Here is a 25,301-nt window from a genome sequence, read left to right as displayed (position 1 = left end):
TATATATTTTTAGTTGTCCAGATCATTTCTTTCTATTTTTAGTAGAGATGGAGTCTCGCTCTTGCTTAGGCTGGTCTCGAACTCCTGACCTTGAGAGATCCACTCGCCTCAGCCTCCCAGAGTGCTAGGATTACAGGCGTGAGCCACCGTGCCCGCCAGTCCACTACTTTTGAGGATCTGCATTTTTATAAAGCTGCTTTTATTGTTAAGTATTATGTGACAATATTTCAGTGCTAGACATTCATCTCTGAATGTTATCCTTGTGTTCTAGGAGCCTAGTCGACACTGTTTATGCCTTGAAGGACGAGGTCAAGGAACTGAAACAGGTAATAAAATGTAAAAGTCATTTTCTCAGATCATAGAACCACTCCCTGTTCCTTGCCACACACTGGTAGTGCTGTCAGAAAAGGTCCAGGAGCAAGGTTGTGAGAGGGGATTTTTATTTTCCTTGTGTCATCAAGGTAGGTTTTGTTGATTTTTCCACATAGCCTTGGGTTTAAATTTCTGAAGCTTGCTTACATTCATATTTAGTGATTTGCAATAGGGTTGCAAATTTAGTTACGACTTTCCTGTTCCCTGCCATCCGTAAACAGACCTTAAGAAAAGACATATCATTCGTGAGTGTGTAAGTGTTTGTGGGCTTTCCTGCAGATGTAGTCCAGTGCTCCATGGTGCACACTCTACCTCGTGTGCAAGGACTGACTGTACCTGGTGACAGGGTGAGGGCTGGATGGGAGGGGAGAGAGACCAGGGACTGGAAGACCATTTAGGAGGTTCTTACAAAATTCAGGGTGAGACATGTCAAAGTCCTGAACTGAGGCAGGCCAACGAGGCCGTGGAGGAGGAGGACGAGTGTAAAAGGGCTGCACATCACAGAGTTTGAACCTATGGAATATGATCAAGAAAGAGCCAGGGATTAAAGATGGAGCTTCTTCCCTGGGTATCTAATCTGATATGGTGGTGCCCTTCAAGGAGATCAGGAACCACAGGAGGAGAAGTTTGGAGTGTCAGAGGAGATACTGAGTTCACTTTAGGACCTAATAACTTTGAGGTGCTTGTAATGTATCTAGGTGGAAATACCAAGCTGGCATTTGGAATTGTGGACCTGGTGCTCAGGAGATGAGGTCCGTACCAGAGATATTTGGGAAATGCCTTAATAGACACTTGGGTTGAAAGAGAAGAGACACTAAGTGAAAAAAGCGTTGAATTAGAAGAGGGCCAGGGCAGGGAAGAAGAATGCAAAAGGCTTGCCTGAGACAGGTGGGAGAATCAAGATGCTGCTTTGTCTTAGATGCTGACGGAGGGGAGGTTGAGGAATGAAAGCGAGTGGGTGGTGAAGGCTGCTGGGAGGATGAGTAGGAGGAGCCCCGGGCAGGGCCCCTTCTGTGTGGTAATCAACATGTCTTTCCCCATTATAGGAGAATAAAAGAATGAAGCAATGCCTGGAAGAAGAATTGAAGTCAAGAAGGGATCTAGAAAAGCTGGTGCGGAGGCTATTGAAGCAAACAGATGAGTGTATTCGAGCTGAGTCCAGTAGCAAGACCTCGATTCTTCCGTAACCATCACTGTGCCGCTGGGCAGAGAGTGCCTTCAGGGCATCTTGAAATGTCCCACAGAATGATTCGACTCCATTTGCTCACTTCTGTGGCTTTTATTTTGTGTTTTAGTCTCTCTCATTCTCTCTCTCTCCCTATGTGTGTGTGTGTGTGTGAGCTTGGGCATTTGTTGTTTGGTTATTGGTTGGTTGTTCATTTTTGTGAGCAGGGGAAAAAGCAGGAGGTGGTGGTAGAAGTGGCCCCAGAATCTTTTCCATTCAGTAAGAAAAGGAAAGTGAATGCAGGCAAATGACTTCAAAGGTTTTCAGATGGCTTTCCGCCATTGCCCTTGGGTCACATTCTTTGGGCAGGCTCCTGTCGAAAAGCAGCTGACCGTGGCTTATTAAATGAGAACCCAACTTTCCCGCCAATGCCTTCCTGTACCTCCAAGCCCCACAGTACCCAATTACTGAAGGCAAAGCTTCTTGAGCTATGATGCGAGTAGGGTGAAAGATGAACACATTGGCCCAATGACCCAGCTGCCCTTCCCTAGACCATCATGTGCCATCCCTCAATCACACTTTTTTTTGTTCCTGCCTTATGTTGTCAATAAGACCAAGAAAACTGTAGTACCCTTATTTTTGTCGTGTTGGTGTACATTGTAACTCAGTGGGGCAGAAGCTTGGGTCATCCTTGCCAACACCAAATCCATCAGCAAATTGTACTGGACAATCTTCCCCTTCAACAGCAGAGTTTCTTCCCAGTGCATGATAGGTTTTACCCCACGCCTTCTGCCTAGTGTGCAAGTTTTCTATTTCCCCAGTGCTTTTAGCCAACCATACCAAGTGGTGTGTAAACTAGTATGTATGGGCTTTGCTAGTTTTAAAAAAATGTAGTTAGACTGTGAACAGTTACTTTATCTACATTGCATATTCAAACTGCAAACTTTTGTCCTTCGAAACAATCTGCATCGAGGAGATATCATGCCCTAGTAGACGGCTTTCATTCACTGTATTGCTCTCTCATATATCTTGTGAGAAGTTGTAATATTCATTGGCCACTTCGAGTAGGACTCTATGCCTTATTTGCAGAAATGTGCTGTTGGTTCAGTGTGTATATGCAGAACAAAAGGGCCCCTCTAGTACCTGCGTGCTGGTTACTAGTGAAGCTGATTATTTGGAACTGGTTTACTCAAGTTGCTCATTGAATCAAACCATCAACTTTGTAAGTATCCCAGAAACCAGAACTGTGAGAAACCAACTTCAGAAGAGAGTCACAGAGCAGCACACATCCAAATCCAGTACAATTGAGAATCGGCCCAAGGCCCTAGGACAGAGCAGCGCAACCTGCCCCTCCCTCCCCCAAAGACAAGGGAAATTTGGCAGGGTGGGGAAGGTCACTGGAAGAGAGAACAAGGGCCAAAGAGTTGATCAAAGTTGTCTTCCAGATACATTTGATCAGCGCCTGTAAATGTGGGTTTTGCAAATGTTTAGAAACCAAACTTGAAGCTTGAAACCCCGAGCTTGCTGAGGAGCCCTTTTTCTTCTGGTATGGAGGGTCTCAAGGTCCCATAGCTACATGGTACGGGATTGTTGTTTGCTTTTTGCACAGCAGAAATGACATGATCCACAGGAAATGGACTATTCCTGCAGTCCACCATCAGCCAAGCACTTAAAGCTGTCATTGGAAGCTGAAGAGTAAAGACGATTTCTAGGAATGGCTATTGTTCTGTTCTTAAGCACGGCAGTTTAGATATGACATTCTTCACTTAAAAATTAAAAGCACCACCACCAATAACAACACCAACACAGATCTTCTCATCTGCCCTGCCTGTGGTTAGTCAATGGCTTGCAATAAATGTGCAAACTATATCCATAGGAAAAATTTTTGTGATTACAAAATACTTTAGCTGATTGCTGAAAATAATGAAAGGTCTTTATTTTAAAGTGATGTGTACATATGCATGGGACTTGGCCCTTCTGCTGAGAGGCCCTCGGTACTCTGGATAGTGAAGCTTGTGCAGAGTGGTATCTGTGCTTTCACACTAAATAATAATATAAAGGAAATGAAGCCATGTTAACCTGAGAGCAGTGTCTCCATAGTTGTGTTGTTTACAGTACTCTACGAATGGGTTCCTGTCACCCTGTAATTAAACTGCTGCCCTTAGAGGCCTTTCAGTTCCTTTTTGGTCATATCCCTTCTTACACAAGCTCAAATTTTCTAACTTGTTTTTATTTTGAAGACTTTTAAAATTGACGTTTTCAATACATAAGAATAAACAGTGCTTTATAAAAATAAGTTCTTTGTTTCTTTTTTTGCTCGCTGGTGTGCAGAAAGATCTCTTGTGCTGTGTCAGCTTCCTCTCCCATTTCCCTCATTAGCTAGTCCACTTTCGCTAGGCCCTCTTTCCAGCTTCTACCTCTTTCACTCGGGGCAGATGACATTTGTTCCCTACTTTACAGAGATAATCCATGTCACGAGATAGAACCTTTCTTTTTTTTTTTTTTTTTTTTGAGACAGAGTCTCACTCTGTTGCCCTGGCTAGAGTGAGTGCCGTGGCGTCAGCCTAGCTCACAGCAACCTTAAACTCCTGGGCTCAAGTGATCCTTCTGTCTCAGCCTCCCGAGTAGCTGGGACTTCAGGCATGTGCCACCACGCCCGGCTAATTTTTTCTATATATTTTTAGTTGTCCAGATAATTTCTCTCTCTTTTTAGTAGAGACGGGGTCTCCCTCTTGCTCAGGCTGGTCTCGATCTCCTGAGCTCAAACGATACACCCACCTCGGCCTCCCAGAGTGCTAGGATTACAGGCGTGAGCCACCACGCCCGGCCAGAACCTTTCTTAACTTCTCCACCTATCTTTTTCTGGCCCCAATTTATAAACTGCCTATACTCCTTCTCACCATTTTCCTTCCAATATTAGAGAAAGATATATCCATTTTCTGTTCAAGCTTACCCTTTGATCTTTAGTCTTGTCCCCATCCCTCTTTGTATTTTGCAGGATTTTGTCAATCAGTGATAATCCTATATTTTGACCATAATTGGAATGCTGGTGTCAGCAGTCAGGATGAAAATATTTGCTCCACTTCAAGATAGATGAGCTGGATATTATCTGCTACTCAGCACACATTCCTACCCCTTTTATGTTTCTCCCCCAAAACATAAAGGCTAAAAACTACATTTCCCAGACCCTTTTGCAGCTAGGAAACAATGTGGGTTCCAATACATTTTCACTGCTGCCAACAAGGTTTGGAAGGCTTAAATTAGGAAGAGGGTATCTTCTTGGGGCCTGGTGGCCAGCAGGCAGTTCTAAAGATGTGTTGTGGCTTCTGTACTCCGCATTCCATCATGTCTACTCACAGCTTTGTGGGTGAAAGGCTGTACTAGCAGCAGCAGTAGCTTCCTAACATGTGGATCCCAACTGCAGTGACATGACCTTGAAGCCATTAGTCCAGTGGCTGCTCCTGACTTCCCCTTGACTTCTGCTTCTCTAGCCCAGTGGTTTTGTAGACACCTAATTACTTTTCTGCCTGACATACCTTCAGTGGTTTGTTTCTTGCTCTGAACCAGTAGATATAACATTGCACTTCATATGTGCTAGGCACTGTACTAAGTCATTTACATGGTTAAGCTCAAGTAAGCCTAACAACAACCCTATGAGGTATTCACTGTTGTCTCCATCTTACGAATGGACAGAGACACAGAGATGTTGAACAACATGCTAGTACATGGTGGAGCTGGTGTTTGAAACCCTGGTCTGTCTGCCTCTAGGATACATGCTCTGTCTACCACATTTCCTCCTCTGCATTTGGCACCTGGTAACTAAAGCTCCTACCTCAAACATCCACCCTCATGAAGTCACCACTAAGCTCTTAATTCCAGGAAATGCTTTTCAATACCCATCTTGACCTCTCTGCAGTATTTGCCCCTTGTCTTCTTGATAAATCTCTCCCTTCTTTGGTTTTCATGATCCTGCACTGTCTTTGCATTCATTCAATCATCCCAGTCTCCTTTGCTGGACGTGCCTCCTTTGCCTGTCCCCCGGACATTGCTGATCCTCAACACTCTTTTCCTTGTCTCTTCCATTCTACAGCCTCTTCCTGGACAACCTTGTCTACTCCTATAACTTCATTTATCAAAATGCAAATGAGGCCAGGTGCGGTGACTCACTCCTCTAATCCTAGCACTCTGGGATGCCGGGGTGGGAGGATTGCTTGAGCTCAGGAATTTGAGACCAGCCTGAGCAAGAGCCGGATGCCCGTCTCTATGAAAAATAAAAAAATAGTCCGGCATAGTAGCTTGTGCCTGTAGTCCCAGCTACATGGGAGGCTGAGGCAGGAGGATCGCTTGAGCCCAGGAGTTTGAGGTTGCAGTGAGCTACGATGACACCACTGCTCTCTAGCCCAGGCGACAGAGCGAGACCCTGTCTCAAAAAAAAAAAAAAAATTACAAATGCCTCCCATGTTCATGTTTTTCCATTCTGACTTTTCTCCTGAGCTCCAGACCCATGGATGCAGTTACCTTCTGGACATCTTGGCTTGGATGTCCTACAGCACCCCAAACTCAACTAGTTCAAAACCTCATCTCTGTTCCCAAACCTCCTCCAATGTTTCCCATCCCAGTGGACAGCACCCATGGCCACTTAGTTGCCCTAGCCAGAAACATGGGCACTATCCTTCATTCCATATTCTCCCTCAGCCCTTTATAAGTTTATGTATTAACCCTTTATAATTCTAGTCATTAAGTCTTACTATTTTAAGTCTACCGTATCCCCTGAATTCCTCCTCTCCATCCTCATGGCCATTGCCTAATTTTGGCACTTATCTCTCCTTTGGCATCTTCTTGCTTCTTATGTGGTCCTTACCCTGCTGCAGCATTTACACTGGGCTTGGAATGTTTGCACGCCTGTTTTGCAAAAGACTGTAAGCAACTTGATCCAGGGACTGAATCATATTTATCTCTGTATATTCCAAATTCATGACACAAAACCTTTAACCTCAATCAGTGTTGGATGAGTGGGTGGATGGATGAGAAAACACTTTAACTCCCTCATAGTAGAAATGTGAATCAAATCTAAGATGTGTTACAGATTGCATGTTAGACCCCAGAGAAGTTTACAGTCAGAGAGGTACAAAAGATAGGAGTAGGTTTGTTACCAAAAATTATTGGACTTTAAGTGGGATTACATTAGCAAAAAAAATCCCCATGTGAACTTATAGATAACTAGTGTAACTCCAAGAAGGAGGAATGGAAAAAATAACTATACACAAATATATATATAAACTGGTTTTCCTGAGAGTTGCTGGATTGCCTATAAAGTTGCTCAGAGGAGTGTGGTATGGGAGGGGTAGGTTTGTGTGCTGATGTCCCTTAGATTGAGAATGAATGACTACAGTCGTTTAAAGAAACCTTCCTAAATATAGAACTGCTAAAGCCTACTGAAAAATTTGGCAACCCCAGTCCCCAGTGGTTAACTGTTTTTGACAGTGAACTATAAAAAAGGGTCTTTGCTACATACAGATCTACTCTAATAGTATGCATATATCCTTCCATAAGTGAACCTTGCTTTTTCTTTCTTTTTTTGCTTTCACTTTGCCTCACATTGGGTGTGGTCTTTGGTTTACTGCATGGGCAAGGCCTCTCATGTGTACCTGGGTTGCCAGGCATTGTCTTTGGTCTCAGAGGTTTCAACCATTTTAAGATGGCATCCGGGGGTGTCATGGCTCATGCCTGTAATCTTAGCACTCTGGGAGACCAAGGAGGGAGGATTGCTTGAGGTCAGGAGTTTGAGACCAGCCTGAGAAAGAGCAAGACCCCATCTCTACAAAAAATAGAAAAATTAGCCAGGTGTGGTGGCACACGCCTGTAGTCCCAGCTACTTGGGAGCCTAAGGCAAGAGGATTGCTTGAGCCCAGGAGTTTGAGGTTGCTGTGAGCTAGGCTGATGCCATGGCACTCTAGCCTGGGTGACCGAGCGAGACTCTGTTTCAAAAAAAAAAGGGCATCCTGTCCACTTGCACCATTGGATGAAGATGGGCGTGCTGGGAACCACATAGTGACCCACTTTAATGCTTTTCATATGATGATATGCTCCATAGAGCAGACTCTTCTGGGGACTTTGTGTGGACAATCTCATTGAATCTTCATAAACTCTGCACAACAGGTATTCTTATTATTCCCACTTTACAGATGAGAACACTGAGGCATAGAGGAAGTGAAATGACTTGTCTATGATTATAAAGTTGGCTAATAGTGGAGACTAGATTAAGACTATGTCTGTCTGACTACAGATTTAACCACTACACTACAAGGAGTATTTCTAGTTTTGTTTTTTTGTACAAAGGGGATGTGGTTCACAGAGAAAAGAAAGATAAAAATCATACTTAGTTCCATGTTTCTGTGTCTCAAAATACTTCAGACTGCTTTAAAAGCCTAAGCCAGTGTAACTCCCAACACAGTGGCATTAAACCCTGTGAACATAGTAGCATATAGTGCAAAATGAGTTCTCTCCTGAAGCCCAAGCATCTACATGTTGTTTCCCTTTAAGTGGGGGTGCCCCTGTATTGACAGCTTGCTAGAGCACATTGTTTGCATTCTGTAGTCATTTGCTTCCTATCAAGTAACAGAGACAGTAATATTTTATCCTTCATTCATTTGTCTTTATCTGGAAATAAAAATTATTGGGTATTTCAAACATTCCTCCTTTCCTTAGACAGAATGCAGAAGTGACATGTTTATAAAAATGGAACTAAATTAGATAATTTATAACCAGACTATTACAGATAGATCAGAAAAGTGCTCGAATCTTTATCATTTATTGAAACAACTTTAAAAATGTTCAAGTGAAGCTTGGAGCAAATATCATGTACTATTTTATAAACTATTGATAAATGTAGTATAATAAAAACATATTATCTATCTTTATCTACAGTATAATCTTCAGTCATTCTCTATTCCATGAATGCATTTTTATCATCTAGAGATTTTTGACATAATAAAGATCTTTTCAGTATTGCAAATTTTTGCTTCAACCAACACACAGAATTCTCTCATGGACTATTGAGTTATAAGCAGCTACATTTATTCATTCATCTATTCCTTCATGCAATGAACAAAGGGCCAATTCTATGCCAGGCCCAGTGGTAGACACTGAAGTTACTATAGTGAATAGGACAAGGTCTTGGTCCTCAAGAAACTCACAGCATAGTAGGGAAAACCTCAACCGTAAGTGCTGTGAAGCACTTGCTAAATACAGGGTGCAGTGGGAGAAGGGAACGGGTCACATAAGAAGAGAAAACAGCATGCCTGGGGCCTAAGGCAGGAAAGCATTTGAAACTTTGCTGAGAGGAACTGAGAGCTAGAATTTAAGAGACTGAGAGAGGGATTGGCAGGAGATGAAATAAGTTAATTATTTTGGTCTTTATTCTAAGGTCCATAAGAAACAGGAGAGTGGTGAAATCAGAATTGTGTTTAAGAATTCCACTCTGGCTGTGCATGGAGAACCGATGGAAGAAAACAAGACAGGAGACAGGGAGTCTAGGAAGAGAGATGATGGCAATCTGGACTAGGATACTAGCAGTAGAGAGAGAAAGAAGTAGATTAATTTAAGAGTTAAGAGATAGGCTTGATGGGTATCGGCTGGTGGGATTGGACATGGGCAGTGAAGATAGTGAGAAGTCAAGCCAAGTTTCTGGCCTGGGAAACAGGGTAGGTGAGGACACCATTGACTGGGAAGGGAAACACTAAAAATAGATCCCATCATTGTGGAACAAGATTAAGAACTAACTCCATTGGGATGCATTGGGTTTGAGAACAAGGCCCGCCATTTGGAGATGCAGGCAAACTCTAGGGGACAGGTGATAATTAAAGGCATGGCATTAGTAGCATGAAGTAGCTACAAGGTTAAAACCATGAGCCCACGGGAGACAGCCCATAGCGAGCATGTAGGACAGCAGTAGAAAGAGTAAAGGATCTGGAGTCCTTGGAAGGACAAGTTGACATCATGAGGAAGCAGCCTGAGAGGGTGAAGGCAGTTGGCTATTGTGAGGTTGAAGCTTAGGGGAGAGGTCTGCACTGGAGCTATAAGAGGTGGCATTTAGAGGGCAGTAGAAACCACGGGGAAGAGATAGCCTAGAAAATGTAGAGTATTTTTTTATTAATAGCATCACTTCTGGTAACAGATATGGTTTGCAATTTGGTTACTAGAGGTAGAAATAATCTGGAAGATGATGATTTTTAAAGAAGTAGGCAAAGTGAAATGCAGGTACAATGTTTAACCCAAAAGAGGGCATGAGTATGGGAAGATTATAAAAAATTTGCCCAGGTGGACATAGATTCCCTTCTGATGAACCCTACTAAAGGGGTGATGACTCTTGCCCATCCCATTGTCTCACCCAGGAAAGTGGGCACTCAGCCACTGTAAGGAAGGGAGGGCCATGGCCTGTGTATTGTACCTCTCTCTCTTGATGGGCCTGGGATCCTGGCCTTCCAAAGGGAGGCCCACACCTGTGACAATATCATGTCTTCTCAGCTGCCATGGCCACTGCCCCACTTCCTTCAAGTGTCCCACACAGATGTTAACATTGCAGAAGGATCTTTGCTTCTGGAGGACAAGATAACAGTGTGGACATATCCCTAGTGAGTCCCTGAATCAACCAATGTCATCCCTGCTTGCACTAAAGTTCTCTCATTGGAGAAAGTACACAGCCAAGCATGTTTGTCTGGCATGATTTCAGCTTTGTGTTGGATGTGCATGCTCCAAGGTCTTCAGAGTCACTCAGCTAAGAAAGGACCGTGCTATCCACGGGACTGAAGAGCAAGGACAGTGGCCAGGAGCTGGCCTCAGCCTTTCTCACTCTCCTTTCTTATCTCTACAGTAATATTTTCTTTTGGATGAACATGTGGTGTTTGTCTTAAGCAAAGCACTCTACCAGTAAAGATGAAGGTGCCACTCCGGGTTTCTTACCTGAATAATTCCTCTATTGGAGGTGACAAGAAATGGCTCCATTGGCTTCCATGGAAGACTGTGGGGCCAATACTTTCCCTAAAGTTGTCCCAGCTCCATTTCCTCTTGCCTAAGGTGGAACCACCTAGACAGCTATTAAAAAGATACACTACTGCTTCTTACTGAAGCTCCCCACCTCCCTGCCACACTTAGCTGTGATTAACCAAGAAAAAAAAATCTCTTCTATCTCCTGCAACCTTTTCAGAGCAAGCTGGAAATAAAGACTTAGATTGTTTTGCACGGAACAGGCTAACACGCCATCCATCAAAGACTATCTCAGACTTCTGGAAAGTGTGCAGTCGCCAAGACATTTTGCGGTGTAAGTAGCTTGAGAACCAAGTTTATGAAAACATCACAAAGGTTGGGAAAATTCCCTCCAAGTGCTTCTTCTTGGCACAACCTGGTTGAGGGCCTCAGGTATTAAACTATGACAATAATGTTAAGGGATCTTTATTATTCAAAAAATAAATAAGAAGATAATTACAAGTTCATTCTGGAAACAATAGAGACTGCAGGTAGATACAATAGACTTCTTTTAAATCCAGTCATTTTTTGATGAGGAGTGGGCAGGCTTGGGCTGTCCCCCCCCATCTACAGTGGGACAAAGTGGAAAGAAAATAACTGGTTAGCAATGGCCTGACTCTGTGTGTGTGTGTGTGTGTGTGTGTGTGTGCGTGTGTGTGTGTGTGTGAGAGAGAGAGAGAGAGAGAGAGAGAGAGAGAGAGAGAGAGACTGAAAAAGAGAGATTGGGAGAGAGAGATTGAGAGGAGTGAAATTGAGAGGAGCGAAATTGAGAGCGAGAGAGAGAAAGAGAGAGAGAGAGACTGAAAGAGAGATGGAGAGGAATTGAAAGAGAATGAATGACTGTCAGGGTGGGTGGCGGGGGCAGGGTTTTCAGTTCTCCACTGCACTACACGATCTAGAGCCTGGCCCCTCCTTCAGAGCCGCAGGAGCCCAGAGTCAACCCTAACTGAATGTGAGCTGAGCCTGCCCATTTCCCTTCTGCATCCTCACTGATAAATCAAATATATTGTCCCCTGAAAGGCACTGCATGCAAAGAAACAAAACCTAACTTGACTAATATCTGCTGTTTACTCAGAATTCAGTCCGTGCATAATGGCCTTGTGTTTTCACAGGACTCTGTGGACGTCTGCATCAGTGGGGTTGCTGCTTCAGAATATAAGCTCTTAGGGAGCAGGGCCCGTTTTGGTTTCCCTGTAATTCCCTTATTACGGCCCTACATGCCCTGGGTGTATAATAAATAGTTCTCCATGAGGAGGATCCTAGGGTTATAAATAGGCAGTTCAGCAGGGGGTGGTGTTAACTGCTGCGCTGCAAGGTTATACTGTTCAGAGTTTGAGTAGGCCAAAGGACGTGAAGCCAGTTCCGTGGCTCACTTGGCTTGGATCAGTCACATTGACAAACACCGAAGCACCCGCTTGCAATTCAAACACTCCTCCCAAGTGGATGGATTGCTGCCTACAAGGTTTGGAGGAACTGTGGGTATTTGCCGCTCTGAGTAAGATTCTCTCAGATCCACCCATGGACCTCAGGCAGAGGCTGGCTATAAATGGAGCTTGACTCGAAGCTTCCTGGTTGGAGCAGAAGGTGACTTGGGCATAGATGTAATAGAGTCCTTGTCTTTTAACGGTGAGCTGTTTCCCATTTTCGAGAGTTACCAAGTTGTTGCTCATGGTGTAGTATCCTTTTTCAGCCCACTGTAGAACTGTTACAAAGAGGAGAAAAATTGATGGCGATATGAAACACAGAGTGGCTCACATTCTAACAGAAAATGTAGCTTAATGTTAGATACTGCCTTTGTATAGGAATGCATCCCCACAGCCCCCTCCAGCCCTCAGAGTCTACGCAGGAGTTATGGCTAACAAATCAGCATGGGCTTCAGAGTCACACGGAGTGGGTTCCAACCCAGGCTTTATCCAAGCTTGGGCAAGTCACTTAATCTCCCTGAGCTCCAGTTCCTCATCTGCAACCTGGGGCTAATATTAGAGTGTATTTCAAAGACTTGTGAAGATTAAACAAAGTAACACATCACAGTGAGTTTCCTTCTCTCTTCAGGGTTCTTAAAGCCAATTTGCCCTTGAACTTAACGTTGCAAATGACTTCAAAATTCCGTATGATCAATTATGCATACCAAATCATTCAGACAAAATCCCTGCTAATATTAACATGGATACCTTGCTTGCTTTGAATTTTACAAAGTCAAAGAGTTGTCAGTCGACCGAGCTCAGCCTCAGCAGAAAAAAGACCCCAGTTGTTCCTACCTAATCACGCTGTTGCAAACCCGACCTGCCTCCCACAGCAAGGACTAAAATTAGGCAAGGAAGTATGAAAATAAACTGTGTGTTCACTTCGCTGTGTGTTTTGATCTCCCATTGTAGTGGGCGCCACCAACTCGAAAGTACCTGTATTCTTGTGGCTAAGCGGAGTACCCACCAACAGTGTGCCATTTTCTCGGCTGAGATGTTGAGTGGGTTCAAAGTAGTGTGTGCGCCCGATTTCAAATCTCAGCTCCCACAGAGAGTTAGGCGGAGTGATGGGGGAAAAGTGAAAGTAGTGAGGAGCTTTTAAAAAATAATTCCTATTTGGTGGTCTTAGGCCTATCAGGGCACAAGATCCCACCCGCTAAGACTCATCCTTTAGTAATAGGGAGGCATCCCCAAATGCCTGGCATATCTGGGCCCTCTAGGCCATTCCAGAAATAACACTTCATTATATTTCCCTTTTGGACCATTTGAGAAAAAAAAAGGCAATTTCTCTATCTTTTAGTCCACTAAATTTACTTTGGTATTTCTTTACCTATTTTAGTCCTTGCTGTGGGATGTAAGGCAAGTTTGGAGCAGCATGGCCAAGTACAAATAAGAGGTTTGGGACTGGAGTGTGGGAGGAATGTTACTGTCTTCCCACCTGGTCCCCTGCAGACCTATTGTAATGCAGACTGGTAAGATATTGTAGGATCGATACCAGTCATGAGCCTTTTGGGAGAATGAAATATATCCAAGGGCAAGGATTTAGATATGGATGGACAAAGACCAGTGGGAAGCTATTCTTCTAGGAGGTTTCTCTGTTGCTGTCATCCAATCCAAAAGAGAGAAGGTGTCATGTGGATGGCCACCCCGGACACAGCAATATAGTTGTGATGTTCTCCCATAAGTATATTTTCTGGGAAATAGGTACTTGACAGAATTATTAAATATTGTGGGAATAACCTATATTAATGAGGGACTTTATATGTCTCTTTTGACATCTAAACCACAGTGCAGTAGACAAAGTAGTAGCACCTTGCATTCGTATAGCACTTGATGGCATAACTTTCTGCCACATTGGCTGATTTGATACTCAAAGCCACCCTGTGGAGTAAGTGAGGTAGGAAACTGCTGTGTAGGTAAAGGGACTTGCCCAAGGTCGCCCAGCAAGTAGTGATCATAATTCTTGAACCCCAGTGTTCCTACCCACTGTTCTATTCCCACACCATGATCCATGATAACCGTGCATATGTTGTACCCACTGAGAAGCCCAAGCCACCTCAGGGATAGGATAGACGGTGTCTTTCTCCTCTCTCTCTCTCTCTCTCTCTCCCCCTCCCTCCTCTGTGTGTGTGTCTGTTTGTGTGTGTGTAGTTCTAAACACTCACACACACTGTTTAGAACTCCATTCCAGAGCACTCTGCTGAATTTTTCAAAGACTGCTCTGATGCTCTTGCCTTCGTGGTGATGGGGAACTTTATGCTAGTGTGCATGTTTCCATCCATTTATCAGATGCGACACGTTCTCCAGCACCAGCTATCACAAGGTGCAAATTTGGGAAAAAAAATCTAAGGGCTAGAATGGTAGCAGAACGTTTATGGAAATAAAATCGTTCAAAGTTGAAAAGATCACAGCGTATCGTCTGTTGTTACTTCATTGGAAAATCTAACGTCTTGGCACCTATTGATCTTTACAGAATGATTTTACCTTTAATTTCCCTGAGGTTGGCCCCAGTGAGGCTGGGCTTAATCATACAGGGATTGACAGATGGCAGGAAGTACCCCTTGAGGCCCATTTCCACACAGCAAAGAGGGGTGAGGAGAAGGGATGCTCCCAGTCACAAGGTCACTACCTGCCATCTCTTCCATGTTGTCAGAATAATAGTCTCTCCACCCAGTAATTCATCATTTAAAATCAGCCATTGAGCAAGAACATAATGAGAACATCAGCATTGCGTCCCACCTCTTTTTGTCCCTCTAAGTCCCATCTGTGCACTTGAGCTCACTTTGAAGACAAAGGAAAGCATATGAGAGCCGTATGGGTAGGTTTGCAAATTGGGCCCCAGAGGAAGACAGGAGCCTAGTCATTAGGCTGCATTGCTTGGGCATCCCAGCCTTCCCCCTTGGGTGGCTAGCACTCAGATGCTATGGGACTTACCAGATGCTGTTTTGCCACTGGCCTCACTTATGACATGTGCTGCAATTTGAGGATTCTGATCACCTGAAATGAAACCAAAACCAAACTGTCATGCCAAAGTAATACAAAATTGCCCACAGAAGTGTTTAGTCAAGTTCTACAAGTGTGTGTACTAGAGACTGTGCTAAGGTAGGTTACATGAAAGGAAGGATGAAATGGTCTGAGATCCCTCCCACTGAAGGACAAGTTGGTTTCTAATATCTTAATAATTGAATTAGCTGTTTCCATTGATCCCATTCTCCTAGGAGTTGATCAATACTGGATTCCATTTTATATAGATTGTCATAGGCTGAAAATACTGGTCTTCATTAAACATACTTTGAATCTTTTTTTAATAACAATTCCTATACATTGGGGTCTCAGTGGGCCCCAAGATTGTATCTGAACACTTAGTAACATGCTTATGGTGTCTGATTTGGTCAAGCAACTGGCCAAGCTATTGTATCTATCTCTAATTGTATCTCATGTAAAAGGATTACTTCTTAATAAGTGCACAGACTATGTGGTAGTTTCTTTTTTTCCAGTTATGAGCCTGGTGTTGGGCACTTTGTAGAAGCCCTATAAATGTTGAGTCAAATTGCATGACCTAAACTATCAGTTTGGTTAAGTTTATCATTTTCTTCAAGACTGCTAGGCAGCATCCACATGAACTATTTCCTCAAATTTCACTGTAATTAACAGGCAGCATGGCATCACTCAACATATCTTGCAGTCATTCTGAAGACAACATCTTCATGGAAGTCAGATGACTCTTTAGCTTTCAGACCAATAATTAAGGCAATCTCTGAGTACTTTCTTTGTCTCAGAAAATAGTATCTATATCTCTGCATGTATATATTTCTTTTGTGTATTAGAATTGCAGAAGTCATAGCATCAAGTTCACCACCTTTGTGACATAATATTCTCTCTAACAACACCCCCTCCTTCCCCTACTCATTATTGTGTTGGGTAGGGTGCCATACTCTAAAAGGAACAGGGAAACATTAGTGTGTCTGGAAAAGGAGGTAACTGGGAGAGAAAAAGGCCTGGGAAGGGTCGTAGGAGAAACAGTGGAAGACATTGGTGATCTTCATCCTAAAGAAGAGAAAGCTCAATCAAGGTTCAGGGGCCATAGTTGCTGTCTTCCATATCTGGACCACTACTGTGTATGAAAGGAATTACACTTTGTTTAGTATGGCTCTGAAGAGCAGAACTGGGACTAGTGAGTGGAGATTACAGGAACAAATTTTGATTCAAGAGGAGGAAAGACTTCTCTTGAGTAGTATAGTAATCTTACTGGAATTGTTAGAGCCATTCAAAGATGGACCAGGTTGCCTTATGAGGTAGAAGGTGCCTCATCCCTAGACGTTTGATCAGAAGCCCGATAGTCAGTTCTGTTGTGAAGGAGATTCATGTTCTGGAGATGGTGTTCTGGATTTGAGAACCATCAAGGTCCCTTCCAACCCTGAGATGTTCAAGATGCTTTAACGTCAAGAATCGGCAAAGAGTAGAACACTGTCATACTGTCACTCCTCGATCCCAGAGGCTCCACCAGCCACTGTCCCCCATGAAAAACTGTTATCATTGAGTGATGAACACCACCGCTACCAAATGATGGCTTTCCTGTCATCTCATCCTCCGTAGGTGGTAACAGGCCGCATGGTTGCTTGGATTAAGGTATTGAACATAATGAGATTTCTTCAGACTTGGTATTGTCAGCATGAAAGGAACATAGTCTTCCCCACAAATATGTACATACAAAGCCTTTCCAAACCACAGCGACCAGAGAAGGTGTCAATGTGACAATTGTGTCCCTGTTTTATTTCCAGGGCTAAAAGTTCCGTGATTCAACACTGGATTGTTCAATATGGTCAGTCTTTAGACTTCCTTTTAGTTTTTAAGCATTCATAGAAATTGGTATATAGCAACCTACCTTTTTGCATTTCATAGCTGTTTTCTTTCTTCTTCTCTTTGTTTAGGATTATTTCCTGAAAGAAGAATCATTACAAAAGGTCATTTTGACAGGGGCTCTGCTGTGGGGTTGTAAAGGTATCATTCATTTGGCATCTGTCATTACTCTGTTGCCTATTTCTGGTGAGGATTATCATATAGACTCAGATCCTGTCATTAATTCCATCATACCGATTGGGAGCCCATGGCTCTGACAGATGAGGCGACAGCCCAGAACGCCCAGGGGAGAATCTGGAAGCAAAATCCAGGCCTTATTATCTCCATTCCAGCGCTCTCTCCAGACCAGAGGCTGCGATACTGACCCATCCTATGACCCTGACCTCCCTGGCTTTGACAGGTATTGACAAATAATGTTGAATGGTAAGATGATCCCTCCCTGGGAACTGGTATAGGGGATATTATTCAACATAAAGCATGATGCGTATCTATTAGAATAAAATTGTTCTGAAGTCTTGTAGGAAAAGGTAATAGTAAGTTTGACCTTGGGAGAGAAACCACAGACTATGAAAAGACCCTCAGACATTTTTAATTTTGTTTTCCCTTTCAATGGATGGAAGAGATTCTCTTGTTGATGGTTGCTTTGTATGGCCTGAATTTATTTAGAATAATCAGCATTTAGGAAACATATCTCCCAATGCTGCTGATGTTCAAAGGCAAATGTGACACTTCTTAAAAGATTTATTTTCACTTATAAACTGAAGGAAGGCTAGAGGTACTTAAAGAAGCTAACAGGAACTTCCATCAACGCAGGTTGGAAGATAATAAAAGCCATTGCTGCCATTTTAAAGAGACTGAACAAAAGGCATGGAGGGCTTAAGTGGACAGTATGAGGTCACCCAAAGAGGCTGAGGCTTAAACTAAGAGAAGCAACTGTGAGATCACATTCACAGGCTGGGTTCAGCTCATTCCATTTCTCTGTCTTCAGAACACAAAGGAGTAAGACAGTAGCATTTTTACATCTTTTGATAATCAAAGCCCTGTGTTCCTTCTCACTCCCCAAATTGATTGTCTATAGGACCCTTCCTTTGCCTTCCTCCCCACAAAGGATTTGTTTGTCACTGTTGAGTGTCTTGCTGTAGGCTCAGCTCAGTCACCAGATGTGAGGGTGTAGGTCACAGAGCCCCAAGGGGAACCTGAGCCTCGGAACTCTCACATGGGCCTCAGAGCTACAACTTTCCATTTGAGCTAAGGTGCGGCACTATGAAGACGCAGTGACAGGAAAATGTTTGTGAGATCACAAGTAAACAAATGACTATTTAGTGTCTCTTCAAAAACTGGAGTGTGATGATTGAGGTTGAGATACTATTAGGCTAGGTGGCTTCATTGGTGTCATAGCCTGGCCAAGATGAAAATGTAAAGTCAGCAAAGCGTGTCTTTTATGAGTCCAGCCTTGCCTTTCTGTGAACTTTCCCCCAGCTACACTCCCCGGAGCCTTTTTTATTTTTCTTGCTTCACTCCCCATATCAACTGAAATACTTACTCAAATAAACTTTCAGAAAATCTGGGATTGATTATTTCTCTTTTAGTAGGAACTCTATGTGGCAGGTATGGACAGATAACCCTTTATCTCCAAAAAGGAAATGTGTTGACCCTCTCAAAGGCATCTCAGGCATCGGCGGGCAGATAATCCTGCAACTGATCATTCCAGCAGGAGATAGGGTGGCTAGTAAGTTTTAATGTGAAATTACACCATTCAAAATGATGCCTCCATTTACTCTGACATGAGCCTGAATCCCGTCTTCCCCCCATAGTGACAGCTTAGTTCTTCCTGCCTCAGAAGATAATGGGATCCTTGTCACTAGAGGTGTTCGAACAGAGATTGGATGGCCACTTAGTAGGGATGGTCTGGATTGAGAATTGGATCTGATGACTTCTAAGACCCCGTCAAGCCCTATGATTCAAAGGCTTCAAATTCAAACTTGAAGTTGCTCTGGACTAGGCAGCCTATGGCCCAGAAAGAAAGCCTGCTAACATTAGCTGAGAAAATACAAATCCAATCTGGGGCTTTCCAGTTGTTGGCTTATCGGGTTAAAAAAAAAGTCTAAAATATTGTTTTAGAGTGAGAAATTCCAGAAAATGGGTATTGAAAAGGGGGTCAGTCATTGGAGGAGGATTGAGTGGCTAGAGGACTTTGTACCTAACCATTGTTCATATTCTAGGTACAGATGGCATTGAGTAAGATTCCGCATCTGCTGCAGTAGAAGCAAGGGGTCTCCTTAGTCATATGAAAGGAGGAGATCCCTAGGGCCCCAGCTGACATGCCTGAGGAGGTCTACCCTTTTAGAATATGAAACTTTGGAGCTGTCACTTTTTTCATACAAGCATAAGCAAGGAGGCCAAACTGACCATTTTCCTTACTCCTACCCTGGGTTGCTGATTTTGGAAGCTTTACGTATCCAACCTGAAATAAAGACTCGAGAAATTGGCAGTTCAATTGTAAAACTCTCAGTAAGAAAGAGAGGGAGGGAAAAAACCAAGAAGCCGCTCTCACTACCACTGGAGGACACTGAAGGCTGATCACATAGTTACAGAATATCAGAGCTGCCCTTACAGATAATCTCAGTCCTCTCATGTTACAGATGAGAAAACTGAGGCCCAGAGAGGTGAAGTCATTTGCTGAAGGTCACACAGCCAAGCACATTCAATATGCTGTTTGGATTATTAACTATTGATTTGAAAGTGCCTTTATTCACATTTAAATTTGTAACACCTTCCAAAACCCTGTAACACCAGCCAGAATCCTCCAAGAACCTGAGAAACTCAAATCATTTCCCAAGCTGGCCAGTCTTGCAAATAATGGGTTAGGAGTTTCAACTGAAACCTAGATTAGTGCAAAGAAGCTGAAAGCCAGCAGTGGATTTGAACTGCATTCTGATCCCTATAGGTGACTGAGAAATACACTGTTAGAATCTTCACTAGTGGATTAAATAACACATGAGTGACAGTACAGGACGACAAGAATAAGCTCCAAAATAAGCTCTTAAGCCCTTTAACGTCTGCATTAAATTACACATCATCTACTTGTGAGAACTAATTCCTATTGGTTTATCCAGATCCCCAACTACCTGGCACAGAGCTGACCTCAATGTGGAATGCTGCCTCCTAGACACCACCCCCACCTGCGCTGAGGGCCGAGGGTATTTGGCTCAGTGTTCTGAGAGGGAAATGGGTAGAAAGAATTCTCGATGTTCTGGAAGAGCCCATAGACCTCATGTCTGTGATGACAGAATTAATGCAAAGGTTCTAAAAATTCTTGTTTTAGGTACCCATTGTACCTGCAGTGACTTCATGCTGGCTACCAGCCTGGTGGGCTAGAAGGCTTCAAACCCTTCCTGCTTCTGGTCATGACTGGCGCTAGAGTGGACTGGCTTCATGAGCAAGTGATATTATACGGGGTCTGGTTTGAGCGGTACTGAGAATGTCCGTTATCTATACCCTGTACCTCTCTCCACAGTAAAAGGGAAAGATCTCACTTTCAGGGCACCTGAAATCCCATTATCAGAGAAGCACAGGAGACTGTGATCAGTCTGCAGGAGACCATTCACTGTGGCCTGCCAGCACAGCAGCTGCCAATGGCCATGGCTTCCCTGGGAAGTGGGGATCAGACCATGGATCTACAGTGGGAAGGCATCGAGGTTTGGATGGGGAGATACAAAATGCAAAAAGCAAACTGGGTATACTTCATAATTTTGCCCAGTGGTTGCTGCATATGTGAGCTCACACGTGTGAATGTGCCCACGAGAGTGTGTATTTTCCCCCAGATAGGGCCTTTTTTCTTCTTCTCAAGTGGGAATGTGCACATTTCCAACTTTCTTTTCCCTTCTCAACATAGGATTTTGGCTTCTTTTTTGCTTTTTTTGATTCGCACATTCATACACACCTCCCAAACCCATGCATGTAAGTATGCCTGTATTCACGTTTATATACATATATGTATGCATATGTGTATGCGCATAATCAATGTTTAAACTTTTACATTGCCGAGTTTCGGTTTCCCAACCTAGCCAATGTAGTAAAACATTTCAACAACAATTTTACCAACAACTAAGCTCCTTACCTTGACGAAGCCTTCAAACTGGCTTCTAATCTCCTCACAGTTCAGCAAGGATAAGGACCCTTCTCCTTTGTTGCATCTCTGTATTGTTTTCATGAATACAAAATCCTCATGAAGACTCCTTTCATCTTCTATCTGTTTTGAAATAACAGGAATATGAGAAATGTCATTCCAAAGGACAATGCAGCTAATGACATCGGCCTCCACATTCACTTCCACAGTGTCAATAACAAGAGGGCTTTGGGGGCATAAATGGGGAATAATGAGTCGTTATACTGATGTATTGCTATTTGGTATTTGCAGTTTAAAAAAATCTATAAAAGCTGGCAATTAAGATGTCATCTGTGAAATTCTAGGTAGAAATCACGGCTATTCTAATAAGCTTTCATCACAAAATGTACATTTTCAAACATAATTTTTAGCAATATTCTATAATTGTCATATTTCCCATTGCTCCAGTAATGATTGGTCATTATAAACATCAGCCTATAAAATAGTTTTCTGCTGAGCTAATTTGCCCACTTCATTATAATGTTTGCGATGCAGTGCTTTTAAAAACAGAAGTTAATTTGCAATGTGTGTCAATTAACTTGAGTTCTAATTACATCTCTCTCCCTTTTTTACTTTAGTATTTGTAGAAAACATTTGCATTTTAAAGACATCATCTTTCATCCCCAGAGTTAACCAGATATTTTATTTTCCCTTGTCTTAGAATAATTAAATGTATGCCTCACTCACATTATTAACTAATTCTGTACCATTTTCTTGTTTTAACAGTAGATTTTTTAGATTCGAAACGGGATCCAGTTAGCCGGCGGCTTTTGCTGTCATTAAGACCACACCTAAATACAATGGTAAATTTGAGTCTACTTAGGTCACTATTTCCCCTTTAGAGGCTAGGCCTATGTCCAGGCATTTGATTGACAGAGCACACCATGCCAAACACAAACAAACAAGCAACCTGACCAGAAGCCCCCTCTTTTATCGGCAGTAAAACTAAAATTTGGGTAACCCAGTGGATCGCTTCAACCTTCACTGGCTCACCTTATCCTCACAGAAAACAGACCTTAATTCTAGGTCCGCATCCCAAGAGAGGACACCCAAGCATCCCTGAGAAAATGAAGCCATCCAGTTGCTGTCCAGCCACAGTTCCCACATTCAGAATTTTAGGAAAAGCCAGATAATTGATCAATTTTCTCCTTTACATCTATCATTGATATTTTGTCAATACAGCCAATAATGCCCCTCAGCAGAAGTGAATAAATACATGGAAACAAAATAAATCCTGATGGTTATTTTTTCCTAAGAATGTAAAAACAACCTACTAAGTTACTCTATTCTTTTGTTCCTGTAAGTCCAACCATTTAAGAACATAAAACATCTCAGAGGGAAACTGAGCATCTTGCAACTACAATCAGTGCTTGAAGAATTATATACTGAACGTCATTTGTCCTAAAAGACTGCAAAATTTGGGACTTATTCATGTGTATGCCAATCTGAAGCACTACGAAATTTCAGATCAAATTTATGCTCTCCTTCTCTAGTTGGTAATTTAAAAGAAAAAAGTTGTCTCCATCAGAAAAAAAAATGGTTTACTTTTTAAGCAAAACGTTAGCAAATCATGATAGCTAACGCCCATGTAGTGCTTACTATGTGCCAGGCACAGTTCTAAGCTCTTTACAAGGCTAAAGTCACTTAATCTATGAGATGGGTACCATTACCATCCCCATTTCTCAAATGTGGAGACTGAGGCATAGAAATATAAAGTAACTTGCCCCATAATTGCCCAGCTGGTAGGAACAGCGCTAAGATTTGAACCCAGGTAGTCTGACTCGAGATCCCAAGATCTTAACCAGAGACAAGAGTATGAGACTTCACTGACTAGACAGCGAACATTATTCCATAAGACCATTCATCTATTTGGGTTTCTGCCATCGTCCATCATTTGGGTAGCACTGAAAAATAAACCAACTCACAAATCAGTAAGAACCCCAAATTTAGTTAATAAAGGCTTGTGTTTCATCTTACCTTGTCCAACCTTCTATGAAGATACACAGCAAAAAATGCTGAGCCAATCATCTGGGTGATAAGAAAAATAGTAAGTAAATACATAAAAATTTTCATGCTGGCGGGCTGTCCAGTAGCCACAGATCGGGGAGAAGGTTGGTTGTATGTTTCGATCATGCTGTGTTGAACTTGAAATGGTATCTTCTGGCCAAGAAGGTGGCAGAGGCAGCATGAGAAGACTGTCAAAGTGGCCGCCTTGCTCAGGATTAGTTAAGAGCACACAATCGTCGCAGCCCACACTTCCTGGAAAATGTGCTTCGTAGTCTTCTCTCCCAGCAAAAAAGTTACGTAAAGGTTTTTTTTTTTTTCTAAGTTATACTCATATCATTCACTTCCAGGCTTTCCTTTTTGTTAGTAAAGAAGAAACAAGTTTCTTCTTCCATACATTCATTCTTGCCTTGAAATGTCATAGACTTCTTAACAGACAATGGCAGTATTTTCCTATCGTTGTCTAACTTTTTGGGTTCACCAGTTTCAAGGAAAGTGACAAATTTATCCACCAGCAACAGACTCATTTCAATTTCAATCTTACTAATATAAAGCGGGAATCTGGTATATGAGGAAAGAAACACATGTCAACAAAAGTTTGGATTGATTTTATGACTGGTGTGGCACTAGCTAATTGCTTCTCAAGACCTGACTTCTTTACTTTTTAAACTCAACGAAATCCTGACAGCTTTTCAGATTAAGTCTACATGGCATAAAGCAAAAAAGAGTGCTGACAGTTATTAAATAAAATTTAGCTGGAAAGATAGTGCAAGAGAAATAAATTTCTCAAAGGCAAAGATAAGTAGGGTCTTGAGGGAAATCAGGCCAAGACTCTGAGATTGAAGTTAAAGTAGGAACATTGGCTTGGCTTAGCCAAGTTGCCTGTGTACACTGTCCTAATCCATCAGATAATTGCTGATGCTGATGTAATGGTTCAGAATAGGGAAAACAGGCTGAAGTTCAGAGACCTGGATTCTAGTCCTCACTCTACCAATAAATTGCTATGGACCTTGGGCAAATCACTTCACCTCTTTAGCCCTGTTTTCTCACACCTGAAGGGGACAGTTGCACCTGTCTCGCTTATGCCTATTCTGTAGGTTGTTGTGAGGATTGAATAAAGACGTGCACAAAAGAGATTTGAAATGTGTTAAGCAATAGACAACTCCCATTCCCAATTTTAGGAACTTGTTTAGCTCAAGGCATGAGTTTTCCAAATAATTGCCAACTCCTTACATACTGGTAAGAAGCAAACAAACAATAACAACATCAAAAATATCTAAAGTTTTGAAGGAATTGAAGGAAGGAATTGAATCATTGAGGTGTGTAGGAGTACACATTTCTGAATGGCCTTTGAATCATCTTATCAGATTGTCTTCAGACTAAAAGCAGCTGTGGAAATCCCTACCCCACATCCCAACCTGGTCTGAAAACCATGATAAAACTGCTTTGGTGATTCCTATAAAATTGTTTTGAGAGACAAATGGGAAATGTAAAAACTGCTCTGATAGACATGCTGTCTGTATAGCTAGCACCTGCTTTCTTCCCCTCCCACGCCCCAGCATCCTGTCCTGGACCCAGATCTGTGTAGCTTTTCACTACATCTGCCAAGTAGGTGGCTTTAGTGCACGTGATGAACTTTGATCAGTCAAGTCAGAGGCTTTGTTCTTTGACAAGTAACTTTAGTTCCACTGAAGGAAAATTAGCAGAAGAGCCAAAATAGGCTCAAGGACTTCTCCAAGGCCAGTTTCATAAAATTACAGAATGCCAGAGCCACAAAGGCCCTGCGATCAGCTGAGCCAACCCTGGAGGGAGAGGGTGCTCAAGGGACCATGGAGATGCAGACAATGGCAGGATTTGGTCATGTGACCAACTTCAAGAAAGAGTCGTCGTCCAACCTCCCTGCCTCTACTTCTTCATCTCCAGCCTTCCGCAGTCTGGCTTCTGCCCACAGTATTACCCTGACATTGCCCCATTCCATTATTAGCTCAATAATAGTTGTGGCTGATTACTTTTTAGAGTTTATTTTTAGTAACCTCTCTATTATTCTGTTGTCATCTTTCTGAATACTCTTCTCCTTTGAGTTGTATACCACCATTCTCTTACATGCTTCTGCCTCTCACAATCCTTCATGTGATCCTCTTTTCTTTTTGTACTTCTTAAAACTTTGCTATTCCCTCTTCTCACTCTTTCCTCGCTCCTCCCCTCCACTCCCCTCTCTTCTCATTCTTCATGTTTTCCTTGGGTG

At 42.7% G+C, this 25,301-nt stretch overlaps 2 protein-coding genes across 3 annotated transcripts in view; one reads left to right on the top strand and one right to left on the bottom strand.

The window, feature by feature from the left end:
* The window catches only part of ARHGEF6 (Rac/Cdc42 guanine nucleotide exchange factor (GEF) 6), a 109,651-nt gene extending 107,045 nt beyond the window's left edge, over window positions 1-2,606 (top strand). The window contains exons 21-22 of the mRNA XM_012655488.1: window positions 272-326; window positions 1,419-2,606. Coding sequence (XP_012510942.1) covers window positions 272-326; window positions 1,419-1,559 — 196 coding nt within the window. The 3' untranslated portion in view covers window positions 1,560-2,606. The remainder of the gene's footprint in view (window positions 1-271; window positions 327-1,418) is intronic.
* Window positions 2,607-11,869: 9,263 nt separating this feature from the next.
* CD40LG (CD40 ligand) lies at window positions 11,870-23,356 on the bottom strand. 2 transcript variants are annotated; one of them, XM_012655470.1, is made up of 5 exons: window positions 23,030-23,356; window positions 21,005-21,136; window positions 16,910-16,964; window positions 14,959-15,021; window positions 11,870-12,263 (listed from the first exon to the last, which is right to left on the bottom strand). In XM_012655470.1, exons 1-5 carry the CDS (start codon window positions 23,183-23,185, stop codon window positions 11,887-11,889), a joined length of 783 nt encoding a protein of 260 aa, XP_012510924.1. In that variant the 5' UTR covers window positions 23,186-23,356; the 3' UTR covers window positions 11,870-11,886. The 2 variants fall into 2 exon arrangements, with proteins under 2 accessions (XP_012510924.1, XP_012510925.1); XM_012655471.1 differs by lacking the exon at window positions 14,959-15,021 and having other exon boundaries at window positions 23,030-23,185.
* Window positions 23,357-25,301: the final 1,945 nt, after the last annotated feature.

This window comes from Propithecus coquereli, unplaced genomic scaffold (genome assembly GCF_000956105.1).
Source record: "Propithecus coquereli isolate 6110/MARCELLA unplaced genomic scaffold, Pcoq_1.0 Scaffold478, whole genome shotgun sequence".
Taxonomy (NCBI): Eukaryota; Metazoa; Chordata; class Mammalia; order Primates; family Indriidae; genus Propithecus; species Propithecus coquereli.
This window is presented reverse-complemented; position numbering and strand designations above follow the sequence as displayed.

Bases quoted from the DNA above. Each gene is read 5' to 3' on its own strand.
- CD40LG (XM_012655470.1), bottom strand. From the start codon at position 23,185: ATGATCGAAACATACAACCAACCTTCTCCCCGATCTGTGGCTACTGGA. The intron at 16,965-21,004 runs GTAAGGAGCTTA...TTCTTCTTTCAG, and splicing joins AGTTTGAAGGCTTCGTCAAG to GAAATAATCCTAAACAAAGA. The intron at 12,264-14,958 runs GTAAGTCCCATA...TCTTTGTAACAG, and splicing joins CAGTGGCAAAACAGCATCTG to TTCTACAGTGGGCTGAAAAA.